At 25.7% G+C, this 24,855-nt stretch overlaps 2 protein-coding genes across 2 annotated transcripts; both read right to left on the bottom strand.

Annotated features, from left to right (window-relative positions):
- Positions 1 to 4,096: 4,096 nt before the first annotated feature.
- LOC107446330 (adult-specific rigid cuticular protein 15.7-like) lies at positions 4,097 to 6,922 on the bottom strand. Its single transcript, XM_016060946.2, has 4 exons — positions 6,822 to 6,922; positions 5,850 to 5,957; positions 5,280 to 5,770; positions 4,097 to 4,300 (listed from the first exon to the last, which is right to left on the bottom strand). Exons 1-3 carry the CDS (start codon positions 6,876 to 6,878, stop codon positions 5,303 to 5,305), a joined length of 633 nt encoding a protein of 210 aa, XP_015916432.1. The 5' UTR covers positions 6,879 to 6,922; the 3' UTR covers positions 4,097 to 4,300; positions 5,280 to 5,302.
- A 7,212-nt stretch (positions 6,923 to 14,134) lies between these two features.
- Positions 14,135 to 18,156, bottom strand: LOC107446329 (adult-specific rigid cuticular protein 15.7-like). Its single transcript, XM_016060945.3, has 4 exons — positions 18,045 to 18,156; positions 16,064 to 16,171; positions 15,433 to 15,981; positions 14,135 to 14,353 (listed from the first exon to the last, which is right to left on the bottom strand). The coding sequence occupies exons 1-3, from the start codon at positions 18,054 to 18,056 to the stop codon at positions 15,448 to 15,450; spliced, it is 654 nt and encodes a 217-aa protein (XP_015916431.1). The 5' UTR covers positions 18,057 to 18,156; the 3' UTR covers positions 14,135 to 14,353; positions 15,433 to 15,447.
- Positions 18,157 to 24,855: the final 6,699 nt, after the last annotated feature.

The raw sequence follows: 24,855 nt of genomic DNA, 5'->3' as shown, positions 1-24,855 counted from the left end.
TATATATATATATATATATATATATATATATATATATATATATATATATATATATATATATATATATATATATATATATATATATATATATATATATATATATATATATATATATATATATATATATATATATATATATATATATATATATATATATATATATATATATATATATATATATATATATATATATATATATATATATATATATATATATATATATATATATATATATATATATATATATATATATATATATATATATATATATATATATATATATATATATATATATATATATATATATATATATATATATATATATATATATATATATATATATATATATATATATATATATATATATATATATATATATATATATATATATATATATATATATATATATATATATATATATATATATATATATATATATATATATATATATATATATATATATATATATATATATATATATATATATATATATATATATATATATATATATATATATATATATATATATATATATATATATATATATATATATATATATATATATATATATATATATATATATATATATATATATATATATATATATATATATATATATATATATATATATATATATATATATATATATATATATATATATATATATATATATATATATATATATATATATATATATATATATATATATATATATATATATATATATATATATATATATATATATATATATATATATATATATATATATATATATATATATATATATATATATATATATATATATATATATATATATATATATATATATATATATATATATATATATATATATATATATATATATATATATATATATATATATATATATATATATATATATATATATATATATATATATATATATATATATATATATATATATATATATATATATATATATATATATATATATATATATATATATATATATATATATATATATATATATATATATATATATATATATATATATATATATATATATATATATATATATATATATATATATATATATATATATATATATATATATATATATATATATATATATATATATATATATATATATATATATATATATATATATATATATATATATATATATATATATATATATATATATATATATATATATATATATATATATATATATATATATATATATATATATATATATATATATATATATATATATATATATATATATATATATATATATATATATATATATATATATATATATATATATATATATATATATATATATATATATATATATATATATATATATATATATATATATATATATATATATATATATATATATATATATATATATATATATATATATATATATATATATATATATATATATATATATATATATATATATATATATATATATATATATATATATATATATATATATATATATATATATATATATATATATATATATATATATATATATATATATATATATATATATATATATATATATATATATATATATATATATATATATATATATATATATATATATATATATATATATATATATATATATATATATATATATATATATATATATATATATATATATATATATATATATATATATATATATATATATATATATATATATATATATATATATATATATATATATATATATATATATATATATATATATATATATATATATATATATATATATATATATATATATATATATATATATATATATATATATATATATATATATATATATATATATATATATATATATATATATATATATATATATATATATATATATATATATATATATATATATATATATATATATATATATATATATATATATATATATATATATATATATATATATATATATATATATATATATATATATATATATATATATATATATATATATATATATATATATATATATATATATATATATATATATATATATATATATATATATATATATATATATATATATATATATATATATATATATATATATATATATATATATATATATATATATATATATATATATATATATATATATATATATATATATATATATATATATATATATATATATATATATATATATATATATATATATATATATATATATATATATATATATATATACATATATATATATATATATATATATATATATGTCCGAATATGATGTTAAAAGGGTTAATTTAAATCTAAACATTTAAAAATGAATATGTTATACCTATTTCTCACGCTTCAGCACCATACGAGAATTATTTTCTCTTCCTATAACACCAATTTAGGCGTGCATTGAATAGCAAATATTTAAGAAACACCAACAAGAATATCGCCAGTAGTTTGTTTACAGTCTAGAATGAGCAACCGAGAGTTTCTACGCTGATATTCATCAACAAAAGCAAAGAATAATGGATAAAAAGAAGTGGAATTTTCCTGTTGTGTTAATATTGTGAGGATTATTAGATTTAAATATCTGAGAACTGTATTAAAAGATTTTTAAAGTGCATAATTTCTATTCGCATTCATTCTGTTAAGCTTAGTTTGAATTTGTTTTAATATTCTCTCTGTGCTACGTATAAGTTTTATTTACTGATTAATTTTATTTTAGAAATTAGTATATATTTTATCTATGCATTCTAAATTAATAGTTCTTATTTTATTTCGTAATGTTGAAATATATTTACTGACTTTTATGTGCATTTTATTTTATTGTATGTATAAGTTTTATCCATTTTGTTAAGTTTAGTTTGAATTTGTTTTAATATTCTCTTTGTGTTACGCATGTGTTTCATTTACTAATTAATTTTATTTTAAAATTTAGTATATATTTATTTATGTATTTTAAATTACTTCTTATTTTATTTCGTAATGTTAAAATATATTTACTGACTTTTATGTGCATTTTATCTTAAAATATGTGTAAGTTTTAGTGTTACTGAATAGCTAAAATGGTGTCGGCTTTTCTTTATTCCAAATAGTGTTAAAGAACTTTGGTGTAGTGATACACTAGATGCAAGAATACTGTATGGCGTTTCACTACACCACTTTGCTGTAAAGTAGTTGGTGCCATTTTTGGTGTGGAGATGCACTAAAAACTTTTTACAGTGTGCGAAAAATAGTTATTTTTGAAGAAATAAAAATTAACTAATTAAATAGACTTGATAAATACTATTTACTTTGATAAATAATATCAGATTTTGAAATTAACTTTGCAATTATTTAAAATTGTCAAATCATTAATTCTTCATTAAAGATAAAATAATATGCTGTCTAATGAGCCTGAATAAAAATATAACTTACTTTAATAAAAAAGTTAGTTAAAGTGTCACTTAGTCTTAAACAATTTTTAATTGCACTGTACCAACTGTGACGAGCATATTTGCGTTTGAAGTAAATCCAATAAAGTAACATCGACAAAACAATATAGTAATTAACACTCAAGTGCAATAAACAAAACAATTGGCGAATTGTAAGGGCCCTCAGCGGCCAAAATGCAGAATTATACCCTAATAGAGGAAAAACCAGACTAACACTCCAGCTCCTCTTCATCTACTCTTTTCATAATTCTTTAATTAGATCAGTGATTATCTCGCCCTCTAGCGGTGAGCCAATCATTACCTATCCTTATCATTTTAATTATGCACGCCTAAAATTGTTGAGTTATGCTACTGAATTAAGATTTCGTGATAGTGCAAAAGAAATTTTGTCATATTAATGATAATAATATATAATGATGATTATTAATGAAATAATAATAATATTTTGCATGTAAACTGTATGAAATTAACAAGACAATGTATAGCTTCTTTTTTCCGGGTATCTACAAGGTTTTGGAAGATCCTTACACTGTTTTTGTGTTACGTAAAATAATCTCAATACAATTTTGTATTGCGTTTAGAAATGTTCATTTAAAAAAATTATCGTTAAATTCAAAATACCAAAAAAGTGGCATTTTCCTATGCTTAAATGCTTAAAAATATTAACATGAAACCAATGAATAAAAATAAATATTTATTTACAAATCATGACAAATATGAGAGAGAAATTGCATTACAAGGTGGTCTCAATTTGGAAGTGAAATTAAACTGCCAATTGGTAAATGACATACGTTGATTGGACATAAATTTTTTTTTAGAGTTAAAGATAAAGAGGCAATCTATCAAAGAATTTTTTTTCCTTCCGTCACTTTCATGGTCACCTATTAAAATAAAAAATATTAAGATTTAGTACATGAATTATAAAGACTTTTCAAAACAAAATCTCTAGAAAACGGTATTTCTGTATTAATATCTAAATGCTTATTTAAGAGCTTTTTAATTTTAAAAGAATTATGCTTATTTAAGTTCAAAGGAACAGATATAATAAATTTCAAAAGAACTTTCATGAGGTAATTTAAGTTCAACAAAACATAAATACGAAACGTAAATACTTCTGCAAGAGCTAATAGCGTTAGAGTTAATCATAAATTTTAGAAAAAATTTATAATTTTGTGTTAGATCTAAGAAATTATGAAAAATTATATTTTCTTAAGAACTATTGTAAATATTTTAAAAAAGAATATCAAAACAGTAGTAATCAGAAATAAACGTAAGTAAACGTTTTCGAACGTAATTGTGAAGAAATTATAATTAAATTACATTGCGATTAAGTTCGTTTCCAGTTTTCTCCGTTCTATTATTTTCATTATTTCTATTCTACTGCATTATTTTCATGAAATTAATTCCAGCTTCTATACTTGAGTGTTTATTTTAAAAGTACAAAAAAATAACACTTGTTTTGGTATAAATTATTAAAAAAAAAATATTGGTAATACCGTCTATTTCAAAAATAATCAATATTCTATAAATCAGTATTCCATAATAATGTACATTCTACAAATACAAATTTTTTAAATTCACTTACACAACACCATTGCAAGGTGTTAAGAATTGTTAATTCAGTAAAAATCAGAGTATAAATGGCAGTTTGAAAGCATCTACCATGTAACGTATAGTTTTCATAAAAATAGTTACGTTATTATGTGCTATTGAAATGACGCGTTAACACTTGAAGTATTTTTGCATCATCAAATACATATTTAAGTATTTTAATATTTTAGTACATAATTTTGAATCAAATATTTACATTTTGAATTACACTGAAGTAAGTTTAGTTTTATGAGATTAAAAATATCTTACCTAAATGATATATATAAATGTATTTAGTAATGCCCTCCAAAGGCATAGCCATGTCCAAGACCAATTCCATAACCAAGACCTGCGCCATGACCAATAGCGGCTCCATAACCGAGTCCAAGTCCATATCCAAGACCAGCATGACCATAAGCTACTGGAGCGGCTGCAACTAAAGGAGCTGCAATACCATGTCCAATAACGGGTGCAACGTGAGCGATGGGTGCAGCGTGGGCGATATCAGCTGGAGCAGCGTATGGACTAGCGATGACAGCAGCAGCTGGAGCACTGTGAGCGGTACCAGGTTCGTTGGTCTTGACAACAGCTCTGAATCCATGTCCATCAGCAACGTATTCAACTTTTCTTGCTCGTCCATCGATGTCAGCGAGAGTGTATGATCCCTTCTTGTTTCCATGAGCATCTCCTACTTCTGATCTGGAGTTGGTGGCGCCTTTTCCATCCTTGATGTCATAAGCAAAAGCGTAATTTCCATGTCCCTAAGAACAATTACATAACTATTTTATATTCGAATAAACCTATTAGCAACAATTAGTTTTAAATCAGAAAAATTCTTACATCTTGAGCTTGTTGTCGTGCGCTAACACCGGTATTGACGAGGTGTCCATGTCCAGCTAGGAGGAGACTAGCATTGGCTGCGGCCAAGACAGCAAAGAGAAAGGATACCTAAAACATTTATCTGTTTTTAAATAAGTATCTAGGGACCCTTGTCGAGAATGGTCTCGCATTTATTAGAAGATAACTCTTTATGTTTTTTACTTCTTTGATGTTAAGAGAGACTATATTTGCGGTATTGAATTTAAAATATATTGTGAAAGAAAATTAAATAATTGAAAAATTAAGGTTTTCCCCCACTATTTTAATATAATCATCAAATAAATATGAAGCTAATCCCAAAAATTGCAAGTTGGTAAGTTTCATTATTTGTTCTGAACTCGGTGACATAACACAAGTGATCTAACAAAACAGTATGTTTACTAATATTTCAGGGAAAATATTTGCAAAATTTTTAAGTTTTAAGTTTACATGCAAAAGAAACGCATGTTGGTTATTAAAGATCAATACAAAATCAGCTATTGCACACAAATCTCGGAATATAAGAATATTGGTAATTTATTAATAATTTTCTGAAATACTACTTAAATAATTAAAAATAAAAGCGTAAGGTTGTTTTGCGAAAAGAAGAAATTATATAGAAGAAGTTTTATCACGAAGTTTACAGCAAGAAGTTTTACAAAACTTTTTTTTAATTTTATACAGCTAGGCTTGGATAGTCTCGAAAGATCTAAGAATATTCTTAAATAAACTGTTTCGAGATGTTTTGATTATGCAACCATAACTAATAGATTTTATAGCAATATCATGATTCGAAACAACAACAACATTCCTTAACTTATAATACTAAGTTTTTATTATCAAAATAATGAATAAGAAAAATTATTTCTTTTAATTTTAATTTTGTAGAAATACTACGTTTATAATTTAATTAAAAAATAGATTTTTCATAAGAAAACAACTGATTTAACTTACCTTAGAGATCATGTTGTAAGTTTGTAAGAGAGATTTTCTACTATAATCTCTGCTCATACCTCTCTGTATTTATACAAATAGCACAAGGTCGCTTTCTTTAAAGTTAGTGAATTACTCGTATTAAAACAACGCCGATTTGGTTAAAAGCTGAAGCCCCACCCTTAAGGACAAGGTTTTATTCATAAAATCTGGAAGAGTAGCCGAAACTGATAAAAATTTAAAACAATACCGGCCGGTTTTAAGCTCCAATTAAAATGACAGGCGTAATTAAACGCGTGATTAAGGAAATAAGAGTAATGAGTGTTGAACATGGGCGAAATCTGGTTTTTATTGAAAGTATTGGAATTTTATTGAAGTAACCTTAAGATAAACAAGAATTTGACGTAACTGCACTCAATTAAGTCATAAAAAGTAACAGTCACTATCTCCTTATCATTTAATTAGTTTTCGATGATTTGCTACGCTGATAATCTGCAAAAATTATAATTATTTGTAGCAATTAATTACAAATTTTAATATTAGATTTATATTAACAAAAGATGTAAGCATTAAACTTTATTTTTTTGTCAGATTTTACACTTTTTATTAAAATTCATCATTTTGATAGGAAAATGTTGAATTTTTTAAGCAGGACATTTCGCTATAGATAAATTTAATCCATAAAAAAATTTATAAGAAAATGAATGCGTAAAATGAGTTTCTGTAGATTCGGAAATATATTACATAAAAAAAAACATACTTTTGCTCATCAGAAATAGGCATGTTTCAGTATCGCAAAAAAATGCTAAATGCGGAAAGATATAGGGCAGAGATGAAAAAACTGTTTTAAGTGATAGATCTCCAATACGAAAGTCGGAAATTAGCCTCCTCCAAAAACGTAAACTTTCCACCATTAGAATTTTCATTCTAAAATTACGGTAAAATAAGCGGAGGCAGTCTGTCCAACCGATTAATCGTAAAGTTTATCTTAAAGAACATTTTTTTTACACTTATGGGTCTGAAACCAGTAGTACGGCAAAAAAAAAAAACATGAATACAAAACGATACAGCTTTGACCATTTACAACTAGCTTGGCTTCAAACCATAAAAAAAGTAATTTAACTGGGCATGGGAGCTAGGTTTTTCGTTAAGTTATAGACATTGGAGTTGAATTGTGGTTGAGTTTTGTTTTATCAAATGAACCATGGAATGTGGTTTTAGGTTGTTTATCATGTTGTTTCACTTATTGTAAGAGGTTGGAAATACTAGACTTTTTTACTGGCAATACTAGACTTATGGTCCTGCTATCTATACGTAAATGGTAGTATCGTATTCTAATAGTCCAAAGTTAAAAATTGGAGAGTGCAGGACACAAGAAATTGTTCAGGTGTGGAAGAGAATGGATGAAATATTGCGGTGTCAACGCTGGGACTATTTTGTCGATAACACCTCTGGGCCATAACATGTATTCTGCAAGAAACTAAGTGGTTTCCTTGGTGGGTCTAGTTGTTACGATATGAATCTGGTTGTTTAACCGTAATGGGAGAAACTTGTTAATAAACGGTTTTTCTCACAGTTAACAGATTGAATACCATCTTATTTAAGGTTATTTGACTGTTTTACCTGAATATGGTAAAATAAAAATTAAATAAATTGTTATTTAACCATTTCTTCCGAGAAAAGAGCCACCATATAGAATTTACAGAGGGAGAAAAAGAGAGCCTGAAATGGATCAATTTTACAAGTGTAGCAATGTTTTAATATGAATGTTTTTTTTACGCTGAATCTAATGGCACTAAAAAGAAATTGATGATTCTAATATTTTAAAGATTCTAAGGATTTTTGTAAACATAAAATTAAAAAAAAAATTTCTTTGGTTATGCCTATTTACACGCCTGAAATATCTATCGTAACATAGTGGGGTGTAATTTCCTATATGTACTTTGTTAGGCTAAATCTAATGAGATCAAAGCGAGGTCGATGGAATTAATTCAAAAGTTCATAAGTTGCTAAAATTCTTATTTTTAAAAAGTAAAGTATTATACTTACCTATAAAACTAATACTGTTATATACATAAACACAAAAGGTGCATTGAATCTAATGAATCGTTTCATGCTGAATTTAATTTTTATTGAAATTACATTTTGACATTGCTACAGTAAATTGTGTTTCTATGGCAAAATCTTTATAATTGAATACTTTTAGTTAATGTTTTGAAATCCATTGTTTGTTATTATTAAAATCACTGTGTTTTCTTTTTAATTTCCTTTGCGAATTTCGGGTACATTCATTTTAAAAACATATACCAGAAAGAAAATGGTTTCAAGTTTACTTGCATGTAATTTTTATACACAGATACTATTGAATATTTAAATCTATACACTTAAAAAAGTTTAATTATCAGTACGTGTTTACAAAAGAACTTTAGCCTTAAGCTTAAGAGTGAAAATTTGTACACTGAGATGAAAAAAAGTATGATCAAAACTACCAGAATATGGTAAAATTTACCGGGTCTCTGGCTTTATGGGAACACCAAAAAGCTCGACAGTTTTTTCTGCAGAGCTTTGGTAATGATTTTGGTAAAATTAACAATAATGGTGTTTTGTGACAAAATTTGGCGAATGTGGTAAAATTCGGTAATTTTATAATTATATCTTGGAGCATGGCATAAAAACTATTTATTCGGTTAAATTTACTTTTCACTTTTGTATTTTTTACTAAATGCGTGGTAATAAGAACTATAATTTCGAAAATCAGAATTTCTGGTAAACCGTTACTATATGAACAGAAACTATACTTTTTACTATATTTTTTAAAATAGTCACTTCATTATAAGTTGTTAGTAGAACGGCAGTCTATCAAGGCGTGTTCCTTGTCTCCACCATTATGGTGACATAAAAAGCTAAAATATATATATNAATTATTAGGGACACTTAAAATTTCTAAAAAATTGTCATTTCTCAAAGTGTCATAACTTTTCAAAAATGAATCAATTTTCATAAAAATTTCAGGATATCATGTTCAGGTCTTCTACTTTCACCTAAAAATTACTAATTTAATTTATCCCAATTTTTTGCAAAAATTTGCACATTTGAACAAAGTAATTTTTTTAAAAAAGAAAATGTCAAGACTGACAAGTTGCTACTTTGTAATAAAATTGTTTGCATAAAAATTACTATTTACACATTAAATACAAGTCATTGACTTTAAAACGCGCTAAAGTAAATGACTTTACGATTTTTTTTTGACTGAGTTATGATATATTGAAAATTTTGTGTCATTTATAGTGAAAACGAAATTATTGTGAATTCGAAAATTATTCAGTATTTATTCTTTAGCTTAAAGAGATCAACCTATTGACTATTTTCTGTTGAAAATTTTTTGGCTCTTAATTATTTATTTGTTACAAAAGGTTCGCATAAGTTTATATGTATCACAGTTGAGAAAAGTTTAACTTTTTTTTAAAAATAGGTGGCAAAATAAAGTTAAATTTCTTAAAAATTTCTTGAGTCGTTTTTTAAAATTGTTATTGCAAATTTACAAATAATTTTCTTGTTTGTAATAATGTTTTAAATAAAAAACTTAATTAATCCAAATATGAAATTTGCAAAAAAATAATACTAAATAATTTTCGAATTCACAATAATTTCGTTTTCACTATAAATGACAAAAAATTTTCAAAATCTCATATTTCGGTCCAAAAAAATCGTAAAGTCATTTACTTTAGCCCGTTTTAAAGTTAATGACTTGAACTTTAACGTGTAAATAGTAATTTCCATGCAAAAAATTTTATTACAAAGTAGCAACTTGCCAGATGTGACATTTTTTTAAAAAAAACAAATTGCTTTGTTAAAATACGCAATTTTTTGCAAAAAATTGAGATAAATTAAGATAGTAATTTTTAGGTGAAAGTAGAACATGATATCCTGAAATTTTTATGAAAATTTATTCCTTTTTGAAGAAGTTATGACACTTTGAAAAATGACAATTTTTTAGAAATTTTAAGTGTCCTTAATAATTTGGAAGGGTACTGTATGTTAATTTTTCCTAAAGTGGTTGCACTTTTTTAGAAATAACTAAAGTATGTTATTTTGCTATTTATTCAAATCAATACTTAATTAAAATCTTGTACATGTTTTTAAATGTAAAAGTACAGCAATAAGTAGGAGCATATAACCACCTCTTATACAATTGCAGAAAAAAGTTTCGAAACATTCTTGTCGTATTACGCTATCAATAGCTTAAAAAGTGATTAAGATTTTAAGTGCAAAAAGAACAAAATTTGGACCATATGGCATTGCCTTCTTGTTGCTATCTCACTTTTTCACATTGCTATCTTGTTCACTTTCTCTTTTCTTTCCTTATTCTTGTTTAAAATCACAGTACTTTTTTTAATCACACAACTTAGAGCAGAATAATTTTCATAGTTTAATTTCTCTATGTATCAAAAACTCGTAAACGCTGTCACCTCGGTTTTGTTTGTTCAACTTAAGGTTACAATTGATTTGGACCATAAAAACGCTAAATTCTAAAATTTTGAAAAAACGAAGGCGTATAAAAAATGTACAGAGAGTATAATGAAATGAAAAAAAGTATATCCGATAATAAGCTCGGGAATTATAGGTTGTTTAACTTACAGCAAAAAATACAACTTGGTCTACTCTACAGGCCGCAGAAATGCGCTTGTACGGATCTGAAATTCGATGTTCTGAAAAGGCCGTATTTTTTATGAACTTAATATGAATTTCTCTTAAAAAATATTGATTAGTTCAAAAGTTTTGAAATTTAAAGTGCTTTTTCCCTCGAATTTCTTCCTATTTTTTCGTTATTTTACATTTTGTTTTGCTGAGTAGAAACTGTATAGAATTAAAAATTTAAACTTATGAAAGGCTTATGCAGAAAAATGCACAAGCCGTATGACGGGATACAGCTATTTAACATTTGATAATAAGTTCCAGAAATATTAATTACAAGATGTGATATTTACCATTCCTTATGAATTATTTTTATTTATGGAATTTTTTTCAATTTCTCTGCTTTACATTGACTATTTATCCATTGAAATAGAGAAATTCATTTTTTTCTTTTCGAGCTCTTTTTTGTATAAGTTTGCAATTGAGTTGATGTCAAACAAATCACAAATTATGAGAGAGATTGCATGTTGCCGGATATAAATCTTAACATTAGTGATTAAATTTTTAAAATTTAACTAAACATAATACAAGTGAGATAAAAACCGTTTTCTATTTGAATTGCTGCAAGTCTCGTCAACGAGTAAAATTACTTCTTATTTATCCTTGCCTAATCACATATTCTGTATTTATAATTTTGCTTATTTCTTCTCCAGAACAGTTTGCTATTTTGTAAATCTAGGAAATTGCTCATTGCGTAATGATTAAGAATTTTATAAGCTGTTCTTACATAAAATTATAATGACTATATAATTTACTCACAAAATGTACTTTGTTTTAGTGAAAATGTCAACTTTAAAAAACAAAATAATACTGAATACGAATTAATTACGGGAGTTGATGAGCGGAGACTCTCACTCGAAGAAAAACAAAATCTGATAAAATTACAGTACAGATTTCTGGTAAGAAAGAAAATATAATTATAGTATTAAATGCCAAAAAATGCGGTATTAAAATTATTCTTTTGTTTTTCTTTCTGTTCATATGGAAACGGTTTACTGGAAATTCTGATTGTCAAACGTATAGTACTTACTACCACACATTTAGTAACAATTATAAAACCCAGAAGTAAATTTAACCGAATATATGGTTTTTATGTCATGCTCTAAGGTATTATGATAAAATTACGAAATTTACTTACACATTACAAAACAGTATTACACATCATAAAACCATATTTCATTATGGTTAACTTTACGAAAATCTTGCCCAAAGCATTTCGGTAAAAATTTCTGGGGTATTTGGTGTTCCCATAGATCCAGAAACACGCTGAATTTTACCATATTCTGGTAGATTTGACCACATTTTTTTTCTCAGTGAAGTTGTATAAAATTTTATTTCTCTCTCGAGATCTCCATTTTACAAGCTCGCGCTTGACCTGTGATGTCCAAAATAACATAAAAAAGTTGGAATAAAATAAAAATAATAAAATAATGTTATATTAGGTGATACCAGATATGAATCTTATTAATTATATCAAAATTTTTACAAACGTAAAGTACTCAAAGGAAGTAAAAGCCATTTCCAATTTAAACTGCTATTTGGTATAAGGTTATTGTTATGCGCTGTTAACAATTAAAATTATTTCTCATTTATTGCTTCGTATTGCATTGCACATTCCGTATTTTTAAGTAAACGGATTTTTTTTCTTTATGTCAAGTATACAGTTTATTGTTTTTTAAATTCAGGAAATCTTCCATTCCGTTACTATTAACAAAAGAAAAACAATTTGACTGAAAATTATAATGAATTTATATTTTGTAAACAGTGCTTTATTTATATTTTGTCTCCCTTTTTTGGAAAAATAGTTTTGTGAAAAAAATAACAATGAATAAAAAGCAGCAGTTGGATAATATTTTATATAAATAAAAAAGTATCTCGCAATTTTTATTCCAGTGTTTTATGCATAAAAAAGCATTCTGCTCCGTTTTCCCACTTTTAAAGTTACCGAACACTTTTATTTCTTAAATTCTCTTACATCGTGAAAGAAATATTTCAATAATTTATAATTTTCTCTGTACAAATGTTTCACTGGCTCAAAGCTTGTACACTTCTTTCAAAAAAGGTGTAGAATACAATAGTTTAATATTGAGCGCGTAAATAAGTTAACATTCACACGAAATGTGCAATCTACTTTATTCATGAATTATAAATATTTAAAGATTTTGTGGACAAAAAGTTAATTTTGGTAATGGAAATTGAAAAAAAAATCTTAACTGTTCCTATAGAAAAAATTTCTTCAAATTAAACTAATTACTGTCTTAGTTGTTGTAGTTGTTCATTTACGTCGCACTAGAGCTGCACAATGGGCTATTGGCGACGGTCTGGGAAACATCCCTGAGGATGATCCGAAGACATGCCATCACGATTTAGATCCTCTGCAGAGGGGATGGCACCCCCACTTCGGTAGCCCGATGACCCGTACGCGAAGTCGAGCACTTAACGGTAGAACAGTTTAACGAGGACCAATACCGCACACTCTCGGTCCCTACGCAGGCTGATCCAAGTGGTCACCCACCCGCGCACTGACCGTAGCCAGTGATGCTTGACTTCGGTGATCTGCTGGGAACCGTGTCTTAACGATCAGTCCACTGCGGGACTACTGTCGTAGTAAAATAGCAATATAAAACAACGAAAGCAAATAAATTCAAGAATAAATATTTATTTACAAATTATAACACGTATGAGAGAGAAGTGGCAAAACTATGTAATTTATATTTGGTAAAACCTCTCGTTGGTTGAGAAGAAAAAATGAAGTCAATTCGACATAACTTTCTCTGAAACAAATATTTGACAAAAGTTGTAGGTAGAACGGTATTCTATCGAAGCTCTTTCCTTATATCCATCATCGTAGTTCCCACCTAAAATAAGAGAAAATTTGTTAAAATAAATAGTAATAACATTTTAAAAGTTAGCAGAAGAAGTTATTATTCTAATTAAAACCTCTTCTTAATTAAAATTTAACATATGCATTTAATTAAGAGTACTAGTAATAAGTATGTGCATATAAACAATTCATATGCAGTCACTGAAAAAAAAATAACATTTTTGGAAAATTTTCATATTAGTGTTCAAAATTAGAGAATATTTTGTATTCATGTTTTAAGTTTCATGTTTTCAAGATAAAATTATAGTTTTATATATTTTTAGATAATCCAATGAACATAAACTTAAAACGAGTACTTAAAAATAAACAATTCGTATTACAAAACATCTAAAAAAATTCGCAAAAGTATACACTATTTTATTTCATTCATTTTAAACATTTTCCTAAAAAAATCATCAATCGCGTTAAGATTTCTATAAGAAGGATAATATTAGAAATAACGTATTATCAAAATGAAACTGCGTAGCAAATATGGAGATTTATTTCATTTTTGAAATATTTTAAATCTTATTTTCTTCATTTTAAAAATAACTTACATTTTATTTATCTTGCATCTAAAACAATGCTTACATGTTTCTGTTTTATTTTTTTTAAATAATTTTATCTCCTGTTTCCAAATGTATGTTTTAAAAGACAATTGTATTTAGTCTTGTTTTTGAGATAAGTATATGACAGTAAAGATAAATAAAATTTATGCCGTTTACTTTAAGACAATCTATATTCTATAAAAACTAGTGTTGATTAGGCTTATACAACACTGTAACTATATATTTTGAAGATTTTCAATTATTTTTTCATTATTATTCATTGAATATCGCTCAGCAGCTCAACGCGAGAATACGAATGCTCTGAAAGTCAGAGTTTTTCCTTTGAAACGGATATCATATTAATGTTCTAATTAAGATGCTTGTATACTCTAAATAGCCTTTGTTAATGCTTTGTTACATATTTCTGAATTCATAATTGAATATTTAGTCACCGGTTTCAAATTATTATTCTAAAGTTTGAAAACAATTACAATTTAAACAGTTTTGTGTGGTTAAAACAATTTACCTATATCATAAATATTTAATAATGTCCTCCAAAAGCATAGCCATATCCTAAACTTTTGCCAGCTCCATAGCCCAATTCAGCACCATGTCCAAGACCAACTCCATAACCAAGACCTGCACCATGTCCGAGAACGGCTCCATATTCAAGAACTGCACCATGTCCGAGAGCGGCTCCATATCCAAGACCTGCACCATATCCATATCCTAGACCAGCATGACCATAGGCTACTGGAGTGGCGGCAACCAAGGGAGCAGCAATACCATGACCAACAACGGGTGCAGCGTGGGCGATATCAGCAGGAGCAGCGTATGGGCTGGCGATGACAGCAGCTGCTGGTGCACTATGAGCGGTACCGGGTTCGTTGGTCTTGACAACAGCTCTGAATCCATGTCCATCAGCAACGTATTCAACCTTTCTTGCTCGTCCATCGATGTCAGCGAGAGTGTATGATCCTTTCTTGTTTCCATGAGCATCTCCTACCTCAGATCTGGAATTAGTGGCTCCTTTACCATCCTTGATGTCATAAGCAAAAGCGTAGTTACCATGTCCCTAATGAAGTTAAATAAATACATGAATTTCAAATAAACATATTTTGAAACATTTCGTTTCAAAAAAGAAAATGTATTCTTACATCTTGAACTTGTTGTCGTGCACTGACACCAGTATTGACTAAGTGTCTGTGTCCAGCAAGGAGAAGGCTAGCATTGGCTGCGGCCAAGACAGCAAAGAGAATGGATACCTAAAAATTTGACACGTTTGAAATATGCTGCATAAAATAAATATGCCGAGCCTCTCGGCGAGAATAACGATACTTTTCAAAATCTTCATTTTACAGGACAGTAAAAATAATTCATTTAACCCATATGCATTTCGAAAAATTTCAAATAGTTATATTTTAATTTTTTAGTTGAAATCTTAAGTTACTTGCTAATATAATCTACTTAAAATACCAATTATTCATTATAAAAGTAAAACCATTCTATACCATAATATGCGAAGCTAAATAATTTGAAAAAAATATTAATATTATCTTTAAAAATCTTCATAGTTTAAAAGATGCTCTATTGTCAGCTCTGAGACCGTTACCCTCAAAACATTTAGACTGTTGTTTCCTTCTTAGACTGTTGTTTTTAAATTTCGTAAGGGACTGTCAAATTATGTATTAATAATTCTTTTTAATAAACAAATAAGAATTTATCTACATTTTTGTTTAAAGCATATTTATTAGATGTTTTAGAATATTTTATGAGATTTTTTAAAAATATTTTAATTTGTAAATTTTCAAATAATTGCTTGTATTTTTAACAATGTTCAATTGTTTTTTAAATAAAATTAATCTTTTTTCTTTAAAACTGTAATTATGAAAAAAAATGTTAGTTTTTTAACACTGAAACAAAAATAATATATGATTTATTGCCATTCAAATATTGACATCTTTTTCTGACATTTCAAATGTGTATTATTTTGCAGTAGATATAATGTTTAATTTAGCACATTCGCAAAATATACTAAAGCAAGAATTATATTTTTCTTAAATTGAGCCTTTGTTGAAAGAAAAAAATACAGTTGATTTAATTGCGCAACGAACTGATTTGAAACTATAGTATATACTTTTGATATTTGCAAAAATATGAGTTATGAGGTTACAAAACGGTTCAATATATATTTTAGCTAAATTTAACTTTTTTATTTTAGCTAACTATAATTTTTTAACACTAATTTTTTACCGAATTCTATATAAATCATGCAATGATAATGCAGTTAAGGATATTTTTTTGTTAAAGCAATTGTTTTCTACTTTTATTATACTCAATAGCATGCAGTTACTGTTTCAATAAAAACGACATGATTATAAAATTTTATTTCGTTCATATTTAATTTTTTTACGACATTTATTTAGAATTTGTGATCTCATATGCAAGAAATCACATGTCAGAAAATAGTTGAAGGTTGATAAAAACCCATACAAGTTGAAGCGCTTTATATGAAACTTCAATTGTTTCAGCTTTTATATGTATCGGAATTAATTAAAATTAGTAATTCTGTAATAACTTAAATACTACATTATTTCTTTTACTTTTGGTACTATTTATAGAAAATTATTTCCCAAAACTAATGTAAGTTTTACTTGATAGAAAATTCATTCACTTCAAAAATTCTTTTTATGAATTCTTGAAGTGATTCAAACTTTTAATCAGATAATATCTTACCGATTCCCTGTTTCTTGAGACAGTTTAATTAATTTAAGTTAAATTGCGTTTAAATTTATTTTACTCTTTATCCATTTAATTTTAAGAAAGAATTATTTGTAATTTAGTTTCATGCATAGTTATGAAAATGTAATTTTGAAATGTCTTTCTTAAAATAATTTTTATTAATGCGTCTTATACTTGTTCTAAGTTACAAAAAATAGCCAGTATCATTGCCCATAATTTTTTTTTAATTTACTCATAATCGTTGTTAAAATAAAACAGAAAAAGTCCAAATATAAAAGTTTTATGATTAAGCAAATTTATTTAAGAAATCGATTTTCATTTTAAAGTAAACTAGAAATGCTCTGACTATTCATTTAAATGCTTGTTTTGCTCAAAACATTTGAAGATTTAACTTACCTTAGAGATCATGTTGAGTTTGTAAGCGAAACTGAATTTCTACAATGTTCTCTGCTCGCACCTTCCGTTTTTATACAAACTACACAAGGTCGCTTTCAATAAAGTTTGTGAATTACCTGTTATAAAACGGAGAGATAAACCGTTTAGTAAAAAAAATGCCCCGCCCTTAAGAAGGACAAAGTCTTACTGATAGAACCTGACAGAGTAGTTAAGAATCGAAAAAACTAAAAACATTACCGGCCGGCTTCGAGCTCTAATGGAAATAATGGGAGTAATGTAAGTTATATTTCACGTTGGTGCAAAACATAACTCCTTGAGGAAAGTCTAGTTTTTATTGGAATTTATGTAATTTTTTGAAAATTAATCTTAAGGTAAACTGGCACTGGAAGGAATTGTATATTACTAAATTATTTAAAGCAGCTGTCTCAGTTACTACATCAGTTAGCTATTGCGGGAGGATTCATTTTTTATATTATGTCAAAATTTTCTAAATTATGTTCATATGCTTATTTTCTAATTATTATAATTAGTGCATGTAAATAAAACAAATACTATTTTAGTTGTAAAATTTAGTTAGAGATAATTATATTGAAATTTATTTTTATCGAGCTCATTATGTATATTTTGTTCTCGTTTTTTTTTAAATATATTAATTTGATTTAAGTTCTTGTGTAATATAGTAGCAAATAGGATTCATGGAAGCAAAAATGTTGTATTGGAATAGTTAAATTTCTATTTCGTCAAATTGTACTGATTAAATTAAAACCTCATTGTTTTGTAAAGAAAAAGTTTAACAGGTCTTAAAACTTTAAGTCTTACCATTTTTTAAAAAAATATCGGGTGAATTGAGCAGGGTTAAATACTTGACATTTAAATTTTCAGGATAAAATTCGGGATAAAATTCTTCGGGATTGAAATTTTTGGGATGTGTTCTTAAACTTTAGACGCATGATTATTTACTTTAATTTATTCTATTTTTTTTTCAAAAGAAATGCTCAATGTTTTGGGCGGTCAAAGCTAAAGGATGCTCTGGAATTTTGAAAAAAAAAGTATCAATTTACCCTGGGCAGTGCTTTTTGTGAAATGAGTGAATCATGACCCTGGCCGTTATTTTATGTTCTATACTAACTATTAAAATGTACAACACTTACTGTTGACCTTTCCCTCGAAAGTCAAAGGTCATTCAAAAATCTTCATTATATGACTATTTTCTTAGATTTTGATCGTCAAAATTTACTTGTGCTACCACTAAAGAGCAAAATTAAGCATGTTAATGAATACATAACTAATGAGCATTATCTAAGACAATACACAAAAACTGTGGTGTAATATCTATATAAATATGTTGGAAAAAAAACAAAAAATTTTAAGGAGCATTTTAGCTATAGGTTAGCACCAAATCGATCGTTCATATATGATTTAAGGGGTGTAATTTAAATCTACACTTAAAATTGAATGAGCTGCACCGATAAACCGATCACCCTTTTACACTATATGGAAAGTATTTTCCCTTCCGAAAACAACTATGTCGGTGCTCTGCCAATTTTCTTAATAATTTGTCTGCAATCAGAAATTAACTGGCGAGAGTTTGCTATTATCTTCTACTTTGATGTTCATCTTCAAAATGTCGCCTTTAAAATATGTATTAACACTGTAAATACTGTGGTGTAATATCTATTCGAATTTGGTGTAAAAAAACTCTAAATACTTCGGAATGATTACTTTATTACAAGTTAATACCGAATTGAGCAGAGTATTCTTACACATTTTAAGGAGTGTAGTTTCATCTTAACTTAATTAATCATAACCTAATTTTCAATAAATGTGAAATAATTTTGATTATTAATAATAGGTAACGATAACTTTGAATTATATAATAGCTCAAATTATAAACATTATTTTATTTTCCTGACATTTTTTTATATATTTAAAATTTCTTTATTAATATTGAGATTTATGGTGACATTTAATCTCTCCCTCTTTCTCTTTATTGTAGTTATTAATTTGTTATTTTTCGCATTATTTTTGACATGAAGTCAAACGCGATCTAATAAAATGAAGATCTCGAGTAAGCTATAAAAATTTGCATAATTATGGATGAGCAATAATTAATGAAAATAAAAATAGTCTTGAGAAATATAATTTGCAACAAACTTTGAACAAGTTGAAGTATTGAAAAAAATATGCGTAAAATTCATCACGACAAAATTCAATCCTGTTGCTACATTTCTGCGGGATGTAGATCGACCCAACTGGTGTTTTTTTTACAAAACGTTTAATAGCTAATAATTCTCGTATTAATGATCGAATTTTTTTTATTATTTTTTTATTTAATCGTATTTCTTCAAGAAGTTTTTAGACACCTTCGTAATTTCAAGCTTCCACGTCTTATACTTTTTGTGCAGCTAAAAATATGCAACACACCTCAAAAAATCGCAAAAATTTTCTTAAAACTGCAATAACTTTCCAAAAAGGTCGAGTTTAATTCATGCACAAAAATGTCCCTTTCTACATGTTAAATGTCAACTCAATAGTTGCATTTCTATGATCTGCAGAGGGGCACGCATGGCATTTTTTACCACAGTTTTAACAGTTAATTATTCTCAAACTAATTTCCGAACTCTAAATTCTTTTATCTCATGGTACTCCCTGTACATTTTTCTGCACACTTTCATAATTTCCAGTTTCTAATTTTTATAGTTTATGCACTGTCAAAACAGAGGCGCCATTCTTCTCGATTTTTTATTATAGAGAGGTATTATAGGTATCATTTTCATAATTCTATGTCATGTTCAAATTTAAAATAATAGAATAAAAGAATTTCGTATGACATTTGGTATTTTTTACGAATGATTAAACTTGCACAATTCTTCTTTAACACGTCGAGTGTCAAGTCAGTCTTTCGTGACGAACACTGTAACACTGACTGACAGTGTAAAGTATGATATGAAACTAAATAAAATTGACATGTTTTAAGTAATTACTGTAATTTTCTTAAAAAATGTAGTTAATTTTTATTTAATAAAAACCAAATTCTTATTTATTTCAATCTCTTAGTAGTATTGCTCCAAAGTATGAGAGCTTCTAGGCAGTGGGTGAGGTCTAATGGAGATTTCTTTAACACTAGATTGCCCAATTAGAAAAACAAAGATGTATACAATGACACAATGTTTTAGAATTTTGAGACTTTTATAATTATTTTTATTGTTGATATTTACTAATAACTTGTTATTTAACTGAGAATAATATCAAAAATATTAAAAATTAATTTTAAACAAATTTTTTTATACATTAGTTATTCTTTCACATTATGGTCATTTTAATTGCTTTTGGGTAATATAGGTATTTCAGTCTTTCTAGTGTTAAAAATACGCCGGCCACGTACAGTGAAAATATTGCCATATCTGTAACCGGCATCTTTACTACATATTCTAGACAAAGATTCTTTCTATCTAGCTATAATATTATTCATAATTTATAAATATCGTCTCTATTACAAAGTCATAATGTCGTGTCTATTATCACATTAGTCATGAATGTCACCTGGTAAGATGACTGGCAACAGATAGGATGCTTTAAAAAACAAAAATTCAGGAAACTGAAAAATTCTGGAAAAAAATGTATTGAAAATCTGTTCAATTCAAACTAAGAACATAAAAATTCTAATTGAAAAAAATTTATTTTTACAAAATTAAGGCGACAAGGGACCTTCAAATTCGATAAAAATGACGAAAATATCGAATTTTTATTTTACTCTCATTAAATAATCGATAACGTTTGCTTTCATATAAAAACAAAATTTCATTTTGGATAATTTTTTCGGAAGTTATCAGCATTTAAAATTTTGTAAACAGCCTGCCACGTCCCTTTTTACAGCTGTAGCAGAAGCCCGCAAACCGAAACTAATTGTAATTTCTCAAAAATTAATAGTATTTTAATTTTTTTTAAATGATTTTTTGCTCACCTTAAGTTTACTAACTGTTAACTGCACTGTTTGTAGCGTCGCTGATTTGTTTTAGTTTACATTGCGATTTGCTACTTCTATTTTCCTGCGCTTCTACTAGTATTATTTTGAAATATTATTACTGCATTGTTTGTTATTGTTTTCGATTTTATTTATTTATTCAGTGTTATTTATATCAATATTGTTTTCGTTTTATTGAACTTGCATTTTTCATAATGCATAGTATCAGCTCTAAATGGAGGAAACCGAAAGGTAGACCTTCAAAGAAACGAGCTACTGGGCTAGCTAATTTCAAGAAGGGGCTTGAGAAAAAAAAAGGGGATAAATAAGTCTTCGGGTATTCGAACATTTTCTGTATATTTTGCATGTGTACTGAATATATTTGAAGTAGCAAATAAATGTTAAGTATAAATACAACATCAAATTATTGTATTTGTAATAGTAATTTGTCTGAAAATAATAAAATCTTAGTAAAAATATAAGTGTGTTACAAAAAAATCCATTTTGAAACAATTCCAAAATACTATCCAAATTAAGGCGATATGAATGCAAAAGCTTCTAAATTTATAAAAGATATAAATAACAGATATTTCATTCTTACATATACTTGTATCAGAGTAGTATTTCTGCTAAAAGCATTTTTATTCATCGAAAAAGTACCCAACGCTTAAATTTTTCGGAAAATTAATATTATACGAACAAAATAAAATAAGCTGCAGGAATATAATAATTATATTTTTTTTAATGTTTTTTTTAACACAGTCAAGTATTTATCTAAGTTTTACAGAACGTGTAATTATTTGTAAATAGTAGTAAAAATATATAATTTTTTTTATAAAAAAAACCTAAAAATGTTGTTTTCCTTTATTCCAATTTTTCAGCATTTTAGAAATTTCGAAAAGTTTCAGGCGGTTTAATTTTTATTCAAATCATTAAAAAAATTTTGTGCATGCTAAATATGTATGTATGATCATTTTGTACTATCAAAATAAATAATGCTGCAGTAATTAGAGCAAGTATATTCAAGATCGTTGTTTACGACTACATAAATTTTCAATTTTTTTGGTATTTTTACATTATTTTTTTTCTTTAACAAAAGCATTTGATTAGTGAAATTGGTGCATAGTACATTTTGTTACAACGTCTTTAAACAACTTTTAAAAAAAATTTGAACACAATATCTCAAAAATTAAGCAGCCTGGAGCATTTTTAAAAAATATTATTTTAAAATTTAAAATTTTTAATAAAATTTAAAATTTTGACAATTGTTCAACAAACTTTTATATGGTATCTTGTATTGCCTATATCCACTAGCTGACCAATTTTCAGAATGATTAAGTGAAAAATAAAAAATAAAAGTTTGAACATCCCTTGTCGGTAATAGTCATAACATTATCAGAACTAAAAAGCTTCCGCTTCATCAAACAAATATTGAGCAATCAAAATAGCTGTTTTGATTTTTTTCTGAATTGCATTAACTGATGTATTACTGATAACAGTGTTGTTAGTAAATTCTAATTGTTCAGTTTTTTAAAAAAAGTGTAAATAAGTGTAAATCATACAGGATGTCAATTTTTGAACAGCCGTATAATAAAAAATGACAAAAAATTCTACCTTTCCATATTTTATAATTGCGTTCTCTTTTGTTTCTAAGAAGAATTACTTGATATTTCTTTAAATTAAAAAAGTATCTTTGCGAATTATAGACATGCACGCATAAAATCCGATACGGAAAAAAATTACCTCTTACTTTACATCTAATTAGGAAAAAAAAGTTATTTTTTGTTTAAGGTATTATGTTCTCAGAAAATCATCGTCATTTAATCAATGAAATACAATGAAATACAATCCTGTGTTTGAGAATAAATTGTAACATGCAACTCAACAATGCTATGTATTTTTTCTTTTTTTAATTCAATGTGCTTCTAAAGTAAAAATTATCTAAAACACTTACTGTCTTTGCATATTAAGAAGCAGTCTTTTTCAAAAAAATCCTGCAAATCAACCAAGATTAGATGTTTGAAAGTACTCATTTAGAAGTCACTATGTTGAAATTTTTAGGATACGTGTGTTTTCCTCAATGTTTTAGAAGTCAAAACTGAAGATCTTCCGGAATTGTCAGAAAAAGCCATTTACATCCATATATTGTTGAGAATTTGGAATACCTTTAGGGAAATGGAACCACGACGCTCACCATTGTTTTGTGTTCTGCACTAACTATAAAGTCATAAATACTTTCAGTGGACCTAAGCATTGAAGCTCAAAGGTCATCCAAAACATTTTAAATAGGACTATTTTCTTTAGACTGTGACCGTCAAAATCCACTTGTGCCAACAGGGAACCACAAAAGTATGTGATTTTTGGGAGTATTTACTAATTTGTAATACCTTAAAAAATCAACATTGTGTGATGCACATTTGTTAAAATTGACCTTTAAAACTGAAATGTTTTCCCAAGTGCTCGCAAATATTATTTAAACACATAATAAAAACATATGACGAGAGGGTGTAGGGAAATGGGACATGTGACAAGGGTGTAGAGACACGTGACAAGGGTGAAGAGATATCAAAAAAGTGTGACACTTTTTTGAGAATATGAAGATCAGTAATATCTTTAAAAGGTGTGGCCATCATTTAAAAATGATCCTTTATCGTACATGTTTGCGTTAATTTTGACCACTTATAAGTTAGTGTGTATGTTTATCTGTGTGTTTCACTTATATAACTCGTATATATAATAGAACTCCTGAACTGTATGTGTCATATTAGGATTTTGTCATTTCGACTGCGGTTTCAGCCTCCATTCTAAAAATTGTTTAGAAATTTTAATTAGTCTTTTCGGGAGGGA

Source organism: Parasteatoda tepidariorum, chromosome 6, assembly GCF_043381705.1.
Source record: "Parasteatoda tepidariorum isolate YZ-2023 chromosome 6, CAS_Ptep_4.0, whole genome shotgun sequence".
NCBI classification, from domain to species: Eukaryota; Metazoa; Arthropoda; class Arachnida; order Araneae; family Theridiidae; genus Parasteatoda; species Parasteatoda tepidariorum.
The sequence above is the reverse complement of the archived record's forward strand: the minus strand, read 5'-3'. Positions and strand labels throughout refer to the sequence as shown.